Source organism: Zophobas morio, unplaced genomic scaffold (assembly GCF_036711695.1).
Source record: "Zophobas morio isolate AGI-343-1 ecotype UQ-CSIRO unplaced genomic scaffold, CSIRO_AGI_Zmor_V1 ptg000585l, whole genome shotgun sequence".
NCBI classification, from domain to species: Eukaryota; Metazoa; Arthropoda; class Insecta; order Coleoptera; family Tenebrionidae; genus Zophobas; species Zophobas morio.
In genome coordinates, this window is record NW_026972688.1 from 84,941 (window position 1) to 106,103 (window position 21,163).

The 21,163-nt window shown below is 33.8% G+C and overlaps 1 protein-coding gene across 1 annotated transcript; it reads left to right on the forward strand.

The window, feature by feature from the left end:
* The first annotated feature begins 10,964 nt into the window (after positions 1 to 10,964).
* On the forward strand, positions 10,965 to 16,183 carry LOC135121444 (uncharacterized). Its single transcript, XM_064045772.1, has 2 exons — positions 10,965 to 11,116; positions 12,581 to 16,183. The coding sequence occupies exons 1-2, from the start codon at positions 11,108 to 11,110 to the stop codon at positions 16,181 to 16,183; spliced, it is 3,612 nt and encodes a 1,203-aa protein (XP_063901842.1). The 5' UTR covers positions 10,965 to 11,107.
* The last annotated feature ends 4,980 nt before the right edge of the window (positions 16,184 to 21,163 follow it).

Below are 21,163 nucleotides of genomic sequence, written 5' to 3' on the forward strand. Positions count from 1 at the left end.
TAAGTATTGAATAAATGGTAAACAAAAGTAAAATTCTTGAAGTGAATATAAAATTGTGAAAATGTGTAACAGAGAATTGTACGAAAATGTTTGGTGCGAACAATTGTATTACTTTAGTAGTAAACAACATTCACAAAATTATATATAGTTTGGCACTGATATTTGGAGGTGACTTCACTGCGGGTAATGCGCTTAGGAGGATTTATTGTTTATCCCTGCTGTAAATGTGTCCATCAAGAGTACGGCACTGATCGCGAACGTCTAGCAAGGTTAGAACCTACGTTGTGTTACATTAAAATGGCGGCATGCGGTTCAGATCTATAGCAAAGTTAGCAAACCAACGAGTGAGGGAAGAACACAGGTATAAAGACACATACATTTTTAACAGGAGGGCGCCTTTAATGTTTAACGATCACACAATGAACGAGTTATACACATTCCAGATTACAGTTACCGTTATGCGATACATTTCGTCTTGTTTACAAAGTTTAATATCATTGTGGTTACAAATTGCTAAAAGCAAGGTTCGGGTCCAAACCTCCCAGAAAGACACCGAACAGGCCCATTAAATCACGTCTTTTCTAACAATAAACTTTACGAATAATTTTTGCATGCGGAACAATGACTCCCATACGCATCTTCGCCGTGAAAAACAAGAAAAAAAACGTAGCGCTTCGCCAGTGGAAGAACAGGAGGGTTATTTGACGTGCAAGAATAGACAAGCGTCACATTGGAGAGAGAGAGAGAGAGATAGTTAGACGCCCCCCGTCCAAAAGTTTCCTGTCCGGGCCCGCCGGTTTCGTGACGCGATGTACCATTGACTACCGGCCGTTCTACGAGAAGCTGTTGTCCCCAAATACAACTGCCACCCCGTCTACAAGGCTAACCAGGGCTCTGCTCAGTAGCATCTGTGTACCGTCCAGCCAGCGACAGGATTAAAGACGGCGGTACATCACGCATCGATCACCCGCGGAACGGAAAAGAAAAAGGAACCGGACCTATCAATCATGCCTTGTACTAACGTGAAAAGAGGGAAAGTCAACTACAAAAAAAACACCCGCGTTCAGGGCAATAATGGGTGGGGGATTTCCCCTGGGGTGCTTCCCCTTGTTTGGTTTCAATATTGCCGTATTGGCTTTTGGCGCGTACTTACATGTCGGAAATTCAGCTGTAGAGACTAATAGTCACGTGCGCATACAATTAATTATTACATTTACACACAAAAGAAAGAGAGAGAGAAGAAATCAGATTACGATCAGAGGAGTCACTATTTTCACAGGTTCTAATTTACGTGTTACGATAACACACCAATAAACGAAGAAGCAAATAACAAATTACCACCGTCGCGTCGGCCGCCATTTTGTCATCTCTTTCTAATTAACACAAATAACAAAGATAGACAAACGCCACCATCGCGTCGGTCGCTGTTTCTGCTTTGTGCGCAGCGTCTCTAACATCTAACATCATATGTGATCGTCGAGCCTGCCAATAAGCCACCGAGTTGGGAAAAGGTTAATCCAATTGGCGTCGTTTCGGCTTCGGGACTTAAGTCACGATCGCACTCCATACGCCGCACCAAATTTCACCACACTGGGTAGGAAATCGCTTATTGGTACACCGCACCCGTCACAAAAGTCGGTTGTTTCCTATTTCCAGACGAAGGACTCCAGAAAAACACAAAAATTGACACCAGTAATTTGTTCGATCACGCACCCTTGGAGGTAGTACTCTAACTGCCCTCTCTCCCTTCCTTTTCACCTCGTATCTCTGCATCCCCCGGTACGTCTCGTACCACTTAACAGATGGCGCACCAAGTATCGTTCTGGTATAGCCCCTAGAAATACATAGTACCGTCATCCATTGTTGTACGAGTGGAGCAAATGCAGTTGGTAACGCAAAAAATTCCCCTAGTTTGGAACCAAATTGTGTCAGCAGAGAGTTGACAGCTTGAAAACCGTTGTTGTCACGTGGTCTAAACGTGGTCTTTTTGTTTAAAGTCAATTAATTGTCAATTAATATAACTAATAGTTATTAGATAAGATTTTATTGATTAAATTTTGTATTTTATTCAAATTAAAAATCCATGTTTTGTATATAAACTACAAACTTTAAATCCAACATAAAACCATTTTAAATTTCGCGGTCTGTCAAATGGTGTTAATAATTTTTGTTTTTGTTAAGTTTCCGCCAGGTTTGCTCCACGGTGACGATACGATGTATTTCTAGGGGCTATACGTTCTGGGATAAATTCAGATGTTGCTTTGGCGCTGATTTTGTTTAGATTCAAATTTGAAGCGGGATATTTCAATATATCCGACCGTTTATTGCAGTGGGCGGTTATCCGGGCTGGTAAAAGCCCTGAAGAGGATTAGAGATTAGTGAAGTCACCTCCAAACATCGGTAGCCAATCTTTACTAGTGATTTAAATTAAGAACGCATATCGCTCAGTGAATTTTAATCTCTTTTCGGTTACATAATTAGGTAATAAACTAGTAGGTACAAATCTGGTAATTTTTAGTTAGCCTAGTGGCATAACATACCACCGGACCTGTTAATTAACATTTACTAAAATTACTGTATTATACTACTAATATGGGACAAAAAACAACTATGCTGTCTATCTGTCAAATAGGTTATAACTTTATTAACATCATATTTATATTTGACAAAACTGGGTGACCGGTGACAAATATGCTGTAACATTTTGAAAAATTTTGATTAGCAGAGTAAAAAATACCGACAATTTTAGATGTTAGTGAACATCAAAAGAGAACTTCCGATAATCGCTCCGTTTAAAATATTAAATTAAATACACAATCTAAACATAACTTGAATAACAAAGTTAAAAATCGTCTCCAACTACATATACATATGCATTTTAAATACTTCTAAAGTGATCTTACAATACACATCTAAGGCTAAAGTGTGTTTATAACTTTTTGCGCAAATATGCATCAATTTGCGTATGTGAAATTAATTAAAATAATTTTGTGTACGACCATTGCATTTATCGGGTGTGGTTTCACAGTAGTAGTGGTATTTACTGATTGCTACGGTTGACACGACGATAAGTGAATTACAAGTTATTGTTTATACCTAGGTGAAACCATAGCAACAAATTTTAGAAAAACTCTAGAATTTTATTGGTCGTAGACAAAATAGCATAAGTATCATGTTATGGGTCGCTTCGCTCTGTCTCCGAACTTTTGCCTTCGATCAGTAAACGACCCTTACCGTTCTTAGTACTTAGTACAATAATAATAATATACTAATTTAAGCTCCGGGAATCGCTTACCCTAGCCATAACAGCAGCAAAAGAATACAAAGATTTCATTATCTAAAATTTGAGGTTAAAGTAAGTGTACGTATAATACGATAACAGAACTTCATTTCACCTTCACTCCTAGTTCGTAGTTGCAAGACAGAGTCTCACTAAATCTCAGTTTCATGGGTTCTTGAAAGATAATCATTGTCAACAAAATAATTTTTCTGTTACTTTTATTAAATGTAGTCCAACGTACGTTATAAATGGCATCAAACACGGTCTCCGACTGAAAAGACAATTATGTTTGAGGAGGCATAAAATTCAACTTCTCTTAATTAATTAGATAAGTACCATGTTTTCAAATACCTGACCACAGTATACATAGATTATCATAGTCGACAGTGAAGTAATACACCACAGGGAACTTTGGAAATAAGACCAATAACCAAGAGAATCTCCCTACAATCTACTATAAAGAAAAATAACATGAATAACTATGAGCATTTACCATGTAGAAGAAACTCATAATGCTAAGTCCTACTAGTAGCCCCGAGAAAACAAGTGGTGGTATAAAATATGTAGCTAAATCAGACGCTGCTAGACTTGCCAATCTGTTAAAATTACATGTATTGTAGATTATTATTATAAGTTCTAATAATAATTATTTCGTGTCATACCTTGTAAGTTCGGTTAGTTTAGTAACCATCAACAAAAGTCTTGCATTAACATTGTCTTGATACTCTTCACGATCCAGCAAGTCAGCATCACTCTGATCATCATATTCGGCGGAGATGTCTTGGATAATATCAAGTATTGTGTAAAGTTGAAATTTTACATGTGAAACAAAATACAAAATTGCGTATGAAAATCGTACAAACATATAGATTGTTATTGGGTGGGCCAGCAAATAAATTCCCTCTAAAATATAGGAATGACAATAATCCTCAAAGAAGGTAATTGCGAAAGGCAGTGTTCGTTCTTTTCCAACAGGGATGAGAACGCACCCAGTTAGTAAGGAAAAGAACAAGTGAAATTTGACGAAGCATATTATATCTGTGGATTCCTTCTTAATGCGTTGGTTCATTTCTTCCTTAGCATTTTCAGAACGAAATTTGAATGGTGCCCATTCTTCTTCAAATTTTTTTACAATGGACCGATTCCATAATGCAGTTGCATATGTGATTTCACTCTAAAAGTATTTATGTAATTGAGTTTTATGTACATTGTTATGGAATTGAATGGAAAAAAATTAATAAGTAATATAACTCATTATTAGCGTTAACTTTTCTATACAACATTTTATTCAAAACATAAACTTGTTCAACAATTATTAAAATTGAAAATACATGGACTATGAAAATCGCTAACCGGTTACGTGTAATTATTACCTACCTTCTTCGTTGCAACAAAAACCATTCACGCTTGCCAAAAACGCAATTTTATCTCAGGTAATAAAGTAGTCGCGCACATGTACATTTGTATAAACCATTGTACCACCAACTGCACTGGGAAAACCACCCAAACACTGAGAATTCACTGCTAATTGCACGTTTGTAATCTAATCACAATGCAGTCAGTCGTTTTGCGGCAAAAACTTTAACCAAAAAATCTGTCTGGGTCAACGAAAATGAAAGTGAATTTGTTTCAATACACTGACCGGTTTGTCAAAACGAAGGCGAAAAAGGCCAGAAAAATGGGTTTTCGAAAAAATGTTATAAAGCAAAGTTTCATATATTGATGAGTTCTACTACCAGTTAAATTTTTGCATTCAATTCCATAACAGGCTGTAACTATAATGTCATTCGAATGTGAAGTAGTAGAATTGTAGAGTATTAATAAATATATCTGAAAAACTTACCGCTAGTATACTTAAATATATTGTAATGTACTGACTGAAAAATTCCATATTGAATTCTTTAATGAAAAAGTACGTGTTAGCCAAAATTATAGTTGTGTAGACGGCAAATATGACAACTTGAATTGCTATAGACACTTTATGCTGACATATTTTTACTGATAAAAAACCAAGAGTAGATAACACATCATCTGCAACAATAATAAAATTATTCCTTACATAGCAGAAAATATGCAAAAAAGTTATATAATTATTTTATTCTTAATCTGGGACTCATAAAAAGACATGATTTACACTCATATCAACCGAATTTAACATTCAAACTTAGAAACGTGGATATTATTAATATATATAATGATCGAGCGAAATGAATATGTGTGACACATGGTTCATGGTTGTATATATAAAAATTTAGAGAATGGCCAAATTCTTAGTTTTTCTATAACAGAAAAGACTAAAAATTCAGGCGTAAACAATGTTAATTTACAGTTAGAATTACGTAGTAAAGTTCAAATTTTACCTGATTCGAAATTTTCGTGGTGGTTTTGAGACATATCTCTCGATTGATAAAACAGCTAGTAGGTATGTACGCATCTACACTGTTAATGTCAAGTACGTAGAAATATTTTACATTAATATTCTATGATGACCTAGATTATTTTCTTATTTTTATTAAGTCATCAAACATCGAGAAACATTAAATGAAAATTAAATTAGTGTAGTAATTTATTATTCACATAAATGGTAATTTGTCGTTACATAAACCAGAAATATACCGTGTTAATTAATTATTTACATCAAAGAATGCTGTGCGATTTTGAACGTGTCTTCTCGGGTTCGGTTACTTTTCAGATTATGCAATTAAACAAACACATGTATAATGTTGGTTGCATACTGACATAAATCAGTTTACAAACGAAGATTAGCTCGTGCTTGTTAAAAACTAGAAAAACTAGTGAAAGAAAATCAATGAATTTTAATAAATAAATTTTTGACGATCCAATGAAGTAAGTGTTTATTTATCATAACCCAAGTTAATTGCTTTCATGGAATTCACTTAACCTAGCCATAACGGCCGCAAAAGAGTATATAACTTTCGAAACCTAGAAAAAAAAGCCTAAAATGGGTTAAGTACATTTAATGTGATTTTACCTGCATTCCAAGTTCATAGTTGCAAGAAACAGTGTCCGTAAAGCTTAGTTTTTTAGGCTCTTGAACTGCCATCAGTGTAAGCAGAACGATTTTTCTGTTGCTTCGATCAAACGAGGTCCAACGGATTTGACAAAGCGTATAAAAAATTTTTTCTGTCTGAAAAAAATAAGTCAAAGTAAGGTTGAGAATATTCTGAGCCGTTTAATATGACACTAAATTTATAATAAATGCAACTTTTTTCTCAGCTTTAGCTTCCAAATATTCTTTTTTGCATGAGTAAAAGTTGCATACAACTCAAAATGTAGCCTTAAATTTAATGTCGCGTCAAAGTGGGTTTAATTGGTTACCATATTTTCAAGCACTTGGCCACAGTGCGTGTATATTACTAAAACAGACGCTGTGGTGAAACACCACATGAAATTTTGAAAATAACACCAATAGCCGAAAAAGTCACCCTAAAAATTGCAAGAGGTATAGCCTAAAACGTGGGAGATACTTGCAACTTACAAGATAAGCGAAACTCATTGCACTAAGTGCCATTAAAAATCCCGAAATTACAATTGCTGGTATTATTTCAGTACATACATCAGACGAAATGTTTGTTACTCTGGAATGAAAAGAGACAGTAAAAACAATTAAGTATATAAATTTCTTTTTTTACTTTATTATTTCATTAATTTTGATAACCGCAGATAAGAGTCGCCTTCTGACTACATCTTGGTATTCTTTTGAGTTGAGTAGTTCGTTGTCGTCTTTGCTGTCATAATCCGAACACATGTCTTCGATCAAATCCAGAAGCACATGAACGATAAATTTTAGATGTGAGACTAAATACAATAGTGCATGGCATAAACGAACGGACACCAAAGCGGATACTGGAAATATCAGGTAATAAAACAATTCCAAGATAGGCAAATGGTGATATTCTTCCAAGAAAACGAGTATAAGCTGGAATCTTCTTTCTTTACCGACAGGAATAATAACCAATGCAGTTATCACTACTAATACCAGATGACTCTTTACGAAAATCGTTACGTGTCCGGCCTCCTTGAGTATCAGTTGCAATCTTTTATTTGTAACCCCCTTTAGCTCGGTTAGGGATTGTCTACACTCTGTATCAATACGTTTTATAGCCGAACGTTTCCATAATACAGCCGCACCAGTAACTACGCTCTAAAAAAAACCTAATACTATAACGTCCAAAATTGTCATATGGATGACTGAATGTCAAAGTGGGTATATTTGCTCTGGTTCCAATCTGTCCAACATTGTAAGGGTAGGGACGCTCCATACGTCCTCCTTCGTTCCTCCCCGGGTTTAAACAAAAATGTTTTTTAAGGCACATTGGTTTATCGTGTTTATTGCACAATAAATACGCAGTGAGCAATGTAAAATTGAAATAGCTGGACAATGTTCCAACACTTTGAATAATTTTATGAGTTTTATTCATTTACTTACCGACGCTGTGCCCATAAATACTGAGACATATTGGTTAAAAAATTTCATGTTGAATTCCTTGCTGAAATAGTACAAATTAAGTAAGACAATGGAGGTTGCTATAATAAGCACAAAAATTTGAAGCACTACCATGTACTTATTTTCGTACATTTTCACTGCTAGAAAATACACAGTCGGCAAAACATCATCTGCAAAATGAAACACAAATTGTTAGAAAATCTAAGTTTCTATTATGGTATTCGAAGTAAAAAGTCATACCAGACGTTCTTTGCCGATTATTGGGTCTTTCTGATGTATTTTTCCGCATTCTATTAATAAAGCAGGCTTCAAGATATAGAGCAAAATTACGAATGTCCAAACCCTAATTTTACATAAGTATAATTGTTTCGTATTGATCAAAACAAGACTACTTTGATGTTAGTTGTCAAAGAGTCAAGGACAAGAAAGATGATTAAGAAAAATCAATGATGCTAAAAAATTTAAAACAATTTCTTATGTCGACCAGGTTAGCCCAAATAAAACAAAGAAAACTTTTCTAAAAGTGTTAATGTTCCTGAACTAGTAATGCAAAACAATTAGTATATAACGAGTGCTTAATTGAACAAGTCATCAAGTTGGCGTTGCCTTTTTTGATAAAAAAAAAAAGTTAAAGTTTGTTTCGACAGGATTTGCTCGCATTTGAAGTACAATGAAACATATTCAGCATTAAATTTTTCTTCATTAATTTTTTTGAAATGCTTTGAAATCTGGCAGACATTTTAATGTTATTTTAAACATGGTAAATTGTTAATCAGAATAGATCTGTTTATTACTGCCTGAAAATTGATGACATGGTCTCAAAATTTTGTCGAATATATTCTACCTAATATGTACAAAATATGACGAGTCTTTACTTGTGATTTATCGTTTCATTCATATTTTTTAGATTTGTTTATACAGGCAGACTAAAAAAATAATTAATTCAATAATAATTAAAATTAATGAATTAGTCAATTTGTTTTATTGATTAAATCATGAAGTGCAAAAGTGAATTCTTTTAAATCTTGCAGAGGTTTCGATGTTGTTGTAAGAATGGTAAATCTTTCATCAAAATGTTTCTGTTTACCCCCTTCAACAAATTGATGACGTCATATCGAAATTTTGTCGGATAAATAGTAAATTAATGAATCGATTGTAGTTAAATTTATTCTACCCTCCTCGATATACATACATAATTAAAGTCTCTGCTTCGCACCCTATAATTGCGCCCAATATAGGCAACAAAATAGACACACTACCCACGCAATTTAACTCGCACAAATTCTAGCAACTTAAAGGCCCGGTATTTCAGTTGTTGGTTGCAGAAATGTCAGGTCAGAATGTCAATGGCAAATGTCAAATTAAAATTTTCCGTATTTCGGGAGACATAAGGACTTCACTAACTTCTTCACGAGACATTTTAACCAATTTTAACTTACAAAAACTCGAATTGATTCGAATTACAGTTGTTGTTGTGAAAATTCGAACTTCAAATATTTCGTGGTTCGTGTCAGACCAACCCATCACCAAGCACGACAAAATTCCCCAGATTTAAAAAAAATCGAATTTCAATTAAATTTTGCGAAAAAACGAGCGCGGTAGAAAAAATAGTGTAAATAACTCGTTCATAAGGCCATTGTGGCACTCATCCTTTATATAACTGGCGGCTTTGCCGCTCGTTCTATAAACTTTGGATTCGTCCCTCAATATTTGCCCTATGAAACTCGTTCTTTAATATACTATTAAAATACGAGTATAATGAGTAAAGTATGGGTATATTGCAATTAGGGCTTACTTTTTAGTAAAATCAATTTACCTGAAACACTGAATTAAAAAACAAAATACAATAACTACCTAGATATAAATATATATAATATTGAAAATATAATATATTAGAAATAAAAACGCCCATTTTTTTAATCTCAAAATTGTTTTTTTTGCTTTCGAATGGGCAAAAGTTGATACAAGATTTGACACATTGTTCTAAAGCAGCTTTATGAAATGCAACATTTTCTGTCCTAGATTAGGTAGCTTTGCAAAAGTGAATATTTTTAAATCTTGTACACGTTTTGAAGTTATTGTAAGCATGGAAACATTTCAATCAAAATGTATCTGTTTATCCACCCTAAAAAGTTGATTACGTCATCTCAAAATTTTGCCGAATAAATCCTTTCGAAAATGTGCAAAATATGATCAGACTATACTTGTAATTTATCATTGCATTCATATTTTTTAAATCTGCTTATACAGGGTGACTCAAAAAAATTAATGAATCACTCAAGTTATTATTGATCAAGTTACGAACGAGCCGTGACTTCCAGAGTGAAAGCGAATTTATTGAAATATCCCGTCACAGAACTCTAATGAGAAGAATCTATGATAGACATAAAGACACGGTTCTGAAAGCGAAGGAAGTACTGTATAAACTCTTTAGGCCAATTTTTTTAATTTTTCTAAGAAGCTGAGAACTTTAATAATTTTGGGACGTGGTTTAGAACGGTTCAAGCGGCCTAACTTCATCTAGTACACTTGAACGACTCAGTTAGCAACCAATACAAACAGAGTTCTGTATTTGATCAGCTACTGTTGCTTACGGTAATGACTGGCTATTCAACATCAATTTCTTCATACCATGGAAAAAATCTAAAAAAATATCTTGCAATATTTCAAAATGTGCCAACTTTAACTAAGTTTCGCAAATACCGAAGCTTGTTGCTTCTACCTCAACAACAACAGTTTTGCTGACGTTAGAGAAGTAAATATCGATTTATTTGACCACAAGACCATTGACGGATCATAATTTACGACGAAAAATTCTTTAGTGATGTGAACCGTTAAAAAGAGAAACTGTGACAGTCGCAATGACGGTGACGAAAATATAGTGATGGCTGCGAATATAAGGACCTTAAAGATGCTTATAAAAAATTAAAAGATTTGTTTATATCAAGATATCTCAGTTGTATCTAAGCTATCTGAAATAATGTGTCATATAGAATCTGCTATTCTAAAAAGATTCAAAAAACAGTAACAGATTATTTTCAATCAAAATAATTCTGAAAAATTAAAAATGAATGAAAGAGGTTTTACTGTATAACTTACAAATATTGCAGACTTGTGTTATCAGAATGAGTAATTCTGCGGCGACGACGATAATTCAAAAACGTAAATTATTCTAAGATCGAACAGTGAGTGCTAAACAAGTTTCCATCATTTCGGTCAACAAGTCTATACTTTTTAAATTTTGTTGTGGGAAAACCGAAACGTCCTATATTTCAGAGTTTTTCTCTACGATATGTACCTGTTAAATAAAAAATTAGGAAGCTAATTCTTAGAAACGTCTTCAATCAAAAGAAGCTGTAATGGCAAACGTAAGTTTTCTGTATCACTAATAGTTTAATATTTAAAAAGTAAATGTTTATCAATGTTTTTAGTGTTTGTGGATTCAACTTTTCTTAAAACATTGGTGAATATTTCTTTAATTGTAAAATCTGTCTTCATAAAACATGTATTTATAAAGTTTAACAAAATTTTATTTATTTTGCTTGTAGTTCTATATAGACGTGTCAGAGATTAAAACTCCCCCGCCTTACATCAAAATTAATTTTAAAATCACTAACTTTTTTTTAAATGCTGATCAGTAATAATTATTATACATACCTATCCAATAATTTTATGCAAAAATAATATTACTTCAATTGTGATGAGAAATAGTATTTTTTATTCAGGGTAAAAAGTTTTAATTTTTCACAAATAATGTCGGCTATAAGGGATCAAACAACCTATTAGTTTTTAAATTTCCGTTATGCAAATTTCACAATTTCCTCGTGGTTTTTGTGCAATCCTCGTTCATAATTTGATAAGAGACGATAAGAATTGTGGCTTTTATGACGCAAAGTATAATGCTAGGAAGTGTGACCGTGTTTCCCATGGCTTTATATTATTTAAATAAATATATATTAGTACATAGAATATTATTGTTTATTAATAAGTTGAATAAAAATTGTCGACTTAATAGCCTACGACATTAATTAAATGTACCGCTGCAGATGTTAAAAAGGCTTGTGTTTAGTAATAGGGGAAAAAGAATTTTACCAGCACTTAAATCGCAAAAAATGTTGCCGAAAATGTAATTAAAAATCCCTGTTGCTGAGCAATTTACATTTTGTGTTTTTACAATTTATATATTTTGAATTCTGGAGCCGGGTTATTATTACCTCATCAATAGCTAAGTAGTCTATTGTAAGTCACTGAAAGGAAAAGCTCAAATTTGTATCAAAATTTTCAAAATTTTTTTTTGAGGCAAATATAGCATGCTAAAGGATCATATGTAAGTGACAATGAAACTAAAAAAACAATGTTTTTGTGTTAACACACCTGATGTTAGTATTAAATTAGATTAAAATATATTGTTAAAATAAAATTTAAATTTTGTTTAATGAGTGACAGAAAACAATATCCTGTATATTGTTTTCTGTGACTCATTAGACAAACTTTTATGAAACCACCATCAGCAATTACTGATTTCTGATATTTGAAACAACAGCTCTTCTTTCGTGTTTTAGCTTATTCTTCCGTCACCACTGAACATTTTCATTTTTATAAAGTTCATCAATCATCAAGAATATAAAATTTCCATGTTTAGAATCTTAAATAATAACCGAACTGCAATATTTGTTGTAAAACAGATTGTGACGAGAACTGTAATTTACCTAAAATAAATATTAAATTCACAGAACAACCATTTTGAATATTATTGTAATAAATACCAAAGCGATGTCTCAATACATTTACCTAAAAAATTCCTACTCTCAAAAATTATTTTGCATTTTCAGACATTTTACAAACGTCCGGGAACAACCGATAAAGGCAAGGACTACGAGGATTTAATGGTAACCCGCTTGGTCCTGCAACTCTTGACAGACCACAGAAACGCACACTTCAAGATATCTTCGAACGACGAAAATTTTGGAGCCTTTGACGATGTAGTTCTAGAAATCGAAAACATCAACACTCACACTGAAGAAAAATATGCGTTGCAGTTGAAGCATGCGAGTAGAGACAAACCATTTAGTACAGATGCACTAACGAAGGATAGCGGCAACTACAGTATCAAAAAATATTTCAAATCTTTTCAGCAGGTCAAAAAATCTGTAGTTGGTTTCAAGTTGATATTGATAACAAATTTAAAGCTTAATGTTGCAGATGGCACATTTATTGAAATAGTCGATGGTGAAAGTTTCCAGGTAAAAATTGTAAAAGACAAAGTAATACCTCTGTTGAACACTTCTAGCGAAATACAACACTGCTACAAATTCAGAATTGCTGAAGACACAAGACCGTCAAAGACAGTAGAACAATATCAACACTTTTTTGACAACTTTTATTTCTATACACACCAATCAAATGTCGACCAGCTTAAAGAAAACACTTCCACTTTAATGAAGGAAGTATTTTTTTGCAGCGACTCTAGCGTAGAAACTTTTTTACAATTTATTACAGAGTGGAGCATCCGTGAAGGCACGAAAGAAAAACTTGACAATGAAACGATGCAAAATATCGTAGCGTTACAAGTGCTCTCTCCACAGTTGCTTCCACTAACTTTCGGTAACGTTAATGATAACATGAGATTATTCCGGGACGCAATTTCTCTATTTGATGTTGCACTTTTTGACTTTAGTTGTTTCCAAGAAGTGCAAAAATTGTGGGGCGATCTGAAAAATGAACTCAAAGACACTAAAGAGTTAAATCAACTTAGAAAAAGGTATCAAATTACGAAAAACAACATACAAGATGTGAATAAATTGAACGATGAAGACTGTTCTAAATTTTTGTGGTTGATGAACAAATGTCCTTTGATTATTCCCAAAAACGATTGTAGCCAAAAAATTGTAGATCTGTGCAAAGACAAAAGATTTGTTTTGCTTGGGTCTGATGCCGTAGGACTTGAGAAGTTTTCAGTTTTTTGGAAATTGTCAGATTTGGATGAGCATTTGGTGCTTTTTGAGAAGATAGTAACGAACTTTAGATGTTCCATACAAGACAGCAGAGAAATTACTTTAAAAGAATTGATAGATCATGATACTACTATCAAAGAGGTTACGACAACGAATGAAATGTTGCAAATGATAAATCGACCGTATTTGATAGGAGAGGAAAAAGAAGTTTTACCGATGGGATATACAAGTAGGAAGTTTTCGAGGAACGTTTTTAGTAGAAAATGTTTAAACGAAACTGACAAAAATACGTTAATTTTCGTTAGCCCTTGTAAGAACCACAGTGAAGATTTGAACCCTACGCTAAACACAATGGTTAAAAAAGGAGATACAGTTGCAGAAATTTTTGATAACACACAGGACCAAAAGATTTTAACAAATTTTCACCATTTTAAATTGTTGGAAAATGGAAAAATGGAATTTGTCAAAAGTAACTCTAACGTTCTTGATTTAGAACAATACCGCCTTCAAGGTTATTACATAGAAGAAGAAGAACTTCTCTCACGGCAACAAGAAAATAACATTAACATCGTAAGTGGATACCCTGGAACTGGAAAAACAGCTTTTACCAAAAAGCTTAAAAATAATTTGTCTGCAAAATTTTGGACTGTCTTGTTCTCTCCTCAAGATATTTCTTCTTTAAGTCTTCGTCTTGGTACTACTTCTTGCACCGAGGATGAGTTTCTAGAATACGTTTTAGATACAAAATACGCATTTCTAGATAGATTTGGAAGAACGTGTTTAAATTTGTTAATTCACCGAGGCCAAGTTATCTATTTGTGGGATGCTCTAGATGAGATAAGTGAAGACTCGTTGGTGAAAATAGTTCCTTTGATACGCCAGTTATCCAAAAAAAGTGCCCTACAATGGTTAACGTGTAGGCATTATCTGAAAGAAACCTTAGAATTAGCATTTGGAGTTCTTTCTAGAACACTTCTAATGTTCGACGATGCACAGGTGTCTCTCTATATCAAGAAACGCCTTGAACTCCTCTATGGAGAAAATAATTTAGAAAAATCAATCGCCAAAATTAGAAACAATATAGCTAGAATAGATGATCGATATTTTTTGAGTATTCCTTTACATTTAAACATGCTGGTAGAGTGCATCTTGGACACACATAGGATTAATTTAACACATGCCGTCTCAGAGCAAGAACTCTTCTATCACTTTGTAGAAGAAAAATTTTACATCTATTACACGGAGAAAGCAAACGTTCAGATTTTAAATCGTGTCCTCAGCCGTGTGATTGCTCTAGAGAAAACAATCAGAATCCAAAGCTATGCACTTGCAGCTATGTACAGTTTGGTAGATTCGAAGTTTGTAAAACTGTGGAACGTCACATGCGAGAATTTTTTAGAAGAGATTAGTAAAAACAATGACCGATGTGGATTCATCACAGAAATCCGAAACGGAAGACCTCGCTTTGTCCACAAACTGTACGGAAATTATTTTGCAGCATGTTACCTGTTCGAAAATTGGCGAACATTGTGGAAGTTCGAAAATTTTTACTTTGACAGAAAATACGCCGGGATTAGATACTTTTTCGATTTATTATTAGCGAGGGACTCTCCCACGCATCTCGCAGTTTTGCACAAAGACTTAGAAGAGTTAGAGATGTGCCAGAACCAACTTTTAGTCAAGGATTCTGGTGGAAGGACGGCATTGCATTTGGCATGTTCCTGGGGTAGTCCTTATCCGGATGTGAAAGTAACCAAAAGCTTTCATTGCTATGTAGTTGACGATACAAAGTTGGAAACTTGTGCAGGCGAAACTGAAAGTGCAGAATATCTTCACATCTTGGAATATTTGTTAGAAAGAAATAGTTTGCGCGAAAAAGATAACTTATTTGCGTTAGATGCTAAATCGTATGCCAAAAAGTTTAATTGTTTAAGCGCTCTTGTTATACTTAGACGACATCAGAGTACCGACGTTCGCAGTTCTTCTAATGGCTGCTGTTTTCCATTAGCAGCTCCAATTCGTGAACGCTTTATTTGCACTATTTTATATTTTAACACGCTATCTGGGGACGGCACATATTTGACCTTTTTTGAGGACTCGGAGATAAAATTTGTGAAAAGAAAAAGCGACGGTGCATCTCTTTTGCATTTACTTGTAAAAAAGAATCATATTATTGGCATTAGAAGAATTTTGCACGTGGATTCTTATCGAAGAAACATCAATGATGTTGACAATTCGGGACAAACTGCTCTGTTTGCGGCATGTTTTTTGGGACACACAGATATCATCGATTTGTTAATTAAATATGGAGCCGACATCACCATTTCCGATAAAAATGGAAAAACGCCTATCCATGTGGCTGCTGAACGTGGATATCACAGAATTGTTGCATCTTTAATAAATTTTGGAGCTAATACGGACCTCACACACCAAAATCAAGGTTATACTCATCATGTTAGATACTTAACTAACTCAAGTTAAATGTTAATTGAAATAAAATAAATCGTTGTTTCTGTTGTTTTTAGTTCCTTTGTGAGAATATTGTAGAAAATTGCAGATTAAAAAAAAACTATATAAAAGACCTGTCGATCTACTTATGGGGTGATTTCGAGTTTAAATTTAGAATTTGAGTCGTTCAACATGTTTTGAAAGCATAAATTTTAGATGAAATGACTTTAGTTTGTGTGTGAAAATAAATAATTTTGATAAAGTAGGAGGTAAGGCTTCCTTATTACTTATCATACCTAACTGAGTGAAAGGTAAGTACTATACCTACAGGAACAAAGTAGAAAATGGAAAATAGCTTATAGTTCATGTACTCTCACCATCCAACTTTTTTTTACTTAAATACGCCACATTTCTAGTGCGAAACTACTCTGTAATCCAATACTAGTATTGGTTAATTTTTGGGTCAATAGTTATTCTTATCACTCTAACATCAAAGAATTCACGTAAAAAATTCAATTTGAAATAATCCCTCTTGGAATTCATCATCCTGTAACTCTTGAAAAAAAGCATTTAGGACATTGCTTCCATATCTTTGTGCTATTACAGTTTCCTCAAAGAATTTGGGTCTAATTATACGTCTGCCAGACATTGCGCACCATGCACCAATTTTAACAGGATGGAGTAGTGTTTCAAGAAAGACATGTATATTTTCAGCACTCCAACATTTCATATTTGTAGAGTTAACGTAACCTATGAAACAAAATCTCGTAATTGTGATTCAAATTGATATAAACTCAATACCGCAGAGATGAAACCAAGCTTCATCAGAAAAGAATTTTAAATCCAGCAAGTTATCATCGTTGAGGTGTTCAAGAGACATCTATAGTAGCCAATATATCTATTAAAATCTGCCGACAAAAGTTCGAAGGGTATGAAGTTTGTAGGGAAAAGGTAGAGCTTTTTTTTCACAATTTTATGGCATGTACGCATGGAAAGTCCAACTTCTTGAGACAGATGCCTCAATGAAGTTGGATGGATTATTTCCCATGCGTTTTTCAACTTCTTCTATGACTTCATTGGTACACAATGTTGGTCGTCTAACATCTTTTTTGTAGTGGACACTACCTGTTTCACGAAATACTCGCACAGTGTTTATAACAACTGTGATGTCCTATCTACTAGTCACGACGGTGGTTGGTTAATAACACCACTACATATTTATTATCCATTTATTTACCCATATTACCACTACAAACCCAGACTTAACACTTCCTTGTTTTAGCTATCACTTACACTTTTATACACTATTGATGACCTAGTTCCTTGCAATGGACAAGCATTTGCTGACTAACGAATTCAAACTTACTTATTCCATTACACCTCCCCCGGTCGGGAGAAAAATTTTTTTTCGTGTTCTCACGTTTAAAAAAAAAATTTTTCCTTACATTATTCATGATACTTCTTAACTCTATTCTTATGTACTTCTATTAATTTATTACCTATATTAATTACAATATTTGGTGCTTTGTCTACAACTACAGTATATGGTCCCTTATACACTGGCTCACTCTTATTTCCTACATTGTTTCGTAACATAATTTTCGAACCAGTTGGATATCTTACAATTTTTGAAATTTGACTATCGTACAATTTTTTCCTTTTTTCTTTTGACAAAAGCAAGTTGTTTCTAGCGTCATTACATGCGGTCTGAAGTCTATATTTTAACTCTAATGGATAATCGTCGAAACTATACAGAGGATCCGTCCGAGTAAGCACATTCGATGGCAGTCGACACGTTTGTCCAAATACTAATTCGAACGGTGTGTAACGTGTTTCGCTATGCACGCTATTGTTGTACGAAAAACACCAGAATGAAACCCATGAACTCCAACTATTTGGATGTTTTGCCACTTGTATTCTTAGATACGCACCTAAGTGTTTGTGGGAATTTTCTAACGCACCTAACGTTTCGTCGTGATACGCTGTCGAATTTAATTGTTTTATTCCTAATACTTTACAAGCCTCTTTGAAAGTTGACGATAAGAATTCTGTACCTTGATCTGTAACAATTTCTTGTGGAATGCCATACCTTAAAATAAAATTTTGAACGAATGACTCTGCTACGGTAACGGCTTCTTTATTTGGTATTGGATACGCCTCAACAAACTTACTCAATTCACACTGTATTGTTAATATGTACCGATTATTCTAAACATCTTGCTCTAAAGGTCCTACGATATCTAAAAAGATTTTCTGAAATGCCGAATTGGCTGTTGTTGTAATCACCATTGGTTCTAAATTGTGTTTTCCATGCTTATACCTCTGACAAGAATCACATTTCTTTACAAATTCCTCAACGTCTTTCCGTAATTTTGTCCAAAAAAAATACTTCCTTATATTGTTATACATTCGGTTTATACCGGCGTGACCTCCTGTAGGCAATATATGAAAGTCATTTAGAATTATTTGTCTCGCTTCTAAGTCATCTATTCTTTGAACGTCTTTAATTACGCTTATTTTTAAATCTCTGAACCTTACTTCGTTAACTCTAGTCATTACTTCACGCAGAAATGATGATGATGCATCTTTTTTATTTTTAATTACTACTAGTTCCGGAATCTTATATTTCATAACAATATCTTTGAGTACTCTCAACGTCTCACTTAGTGCTGACGCCGATCGAATATCCCATTTCATATAAATAACATCTGATTCATTGTCGACAATTAAATTATGACTTTTATAAATAGAACACGTGTTGGGCATTTTTGTTTTACTTGCAAGTATTTTGTCAAATTCGGTTTTATAAATAGGACGCAACTCGAAAAAATGTTCAGGCTGTTTTATCAATTCCACCACGCCAGGGTGATCAGTCCTTTCGGATGACACTGATTCATTGTTCTCGCAGGTCTTACTTTCAGCTTTACTTTGCGCTCTTGTTAATACATTCATTGTACAAAAAATTTGGTGACTCATTGATTTGATTTCATTAGAACTAATTTCTATTCTTGATAAGGCATCCGCTGTTAGATTATCTTTACCTTTTATATATACAACATCAAAATCGTACTCTTCCAAAATTAACCTAAATTTCTTCAACCTACTGGAAGGATTTGTCATTCCGAAAAGATATACTAAGGGTCTGTGATCTGTCTGAATAATGAATTTTCTCCGGTACAAATACGGTCGAAAGTATTTAACACCCCAAACTATTGCCAAAAGTTCTTTTTCAATGGTACAGTAATTTTTTTCTCCTTTATTGAGCGTTCTACTGGCATATGCCACAGGTTTGTCATTTGCATTTGTTAATACTGCACCTATCGCTGAACCCGATGCGTCTGTTTTTAAATTAAAAATATTTTCCTTTGAAAAATTTGGATATTCTAAAATTGGTGGGGTCATCAAACTGTTTTTTAATGTTTCAAAAGCTTTCTGACAGTCATCGTTCCATTCGAACTTTACACCTTTCTTTGCTAACCTATTTAACGAAACTGCTATGTATGCAAAATTTTTTATGTATCGTCGATAATAATTCGCAAAAGCTACAAATCTTTTCGTTTCTTTCGCATCCTTTGGTACCGGATAATTTTGAATAACACGAATTTTTCCGGGGAAATTCCGGTTGCTGAGATTACGTGACCTAAGTATAAAATTTCTTTCTTTAGGAATTCGCATTTATTTGGATTAATCCGTAATTTTACTTGTCTTAATCTTCCCAAAACTTTAACTAGATTTTTATTATGATTTGGTAGGTTGTTACCAAAAATTACAATATCATCCATATAGACGAGACAACTAGTGTAATTTAATCCCGCCATTGCGATTGTCATTACTCGCGAAAACGCAGATGGACTAATTTTTAGACCCATCGGCAGTCGTTTCATCTGATATTGTCCCTGGTTTGTAAGAAAAGCGGTACAAGGACGACTTGCCTCATCTAGTTCAATTTGATAATACCCTTGTGATAAATCAAGATGTGAAAAATACATTGCACCAGACAAAGAATCCAAAATTTCTGTAATGCAAGGTAATGGAAATTTTTCATCTTGAATTTGTTTATTTAATTTTCGATAATCAATGACTATCCTCCATTTCTTGATACAATTATTTATCTGCGGATTTTTTAGGTACGATTAGCAAAGGGGCGGACCATTCCGACCTAGCTTCTTCGATAATTCCGTCTTTTAACATTTTACCGACCTGTTGCTGTATTTCGTCTTTTTGTGCATGTGGTAACCGATACGGCTTAGCGTAAACAGGAGCCGCATTACTTTGTAACCTTATGCTTTGTTTATAAATATTAGTAACTGTCAGTTCATCACCTTCTAACAAAAATACATCGGAGTATTTGGCACAAATTTTTTGAATTGAGATTTTTTCTTCATCATTTAAGTCGTCAGTTTTTAACAACTTCAATAATTTGTCAACTCGCGAAACCGATTGCATAGTTTCTTTTGCTTCACAAATGTGATAATTGGTTGCTTTCTCTAATTTTGGTCGAAAATTTTTCAGTTTAACATTACTGTCTCTAACGTTTAATATTTTCACAGGTATCAAGTTATCTCTAGCGGAGACTATACTTCCGGCTATGTAAACTCCTTCGCATATTTCATCAGGAAGGACCACATAGTCGTCATTATTCTCGACATAACAATATTTGATAATTTCGCATCTGCTTGGAATTTCTGTATAAAATTCGCATTGCGATTCAATTGGAATAAAAATTTTCCGGTCATTACTCCAAAAGGAAAATTCATTCTTTTCGTAATTGATAATTGCATCATGTTTTATGAAAAAGTCAGCACCGATTACACCATTCATTCCACATTCAAACTCCCTCATCAACAAAAATTCCTGTTGCATTTCAACATTATTAAAACTAAGCAATAATTGTACCGAACCTTCCGAAACTGTCGAACCAGCAATACCGTGTATTTTAATTTTCCGTGTTTGATCAATAACCTCATCTTGCGCAATTGAATTTTGAAAAATTACACTAACTGTTGCACCTGT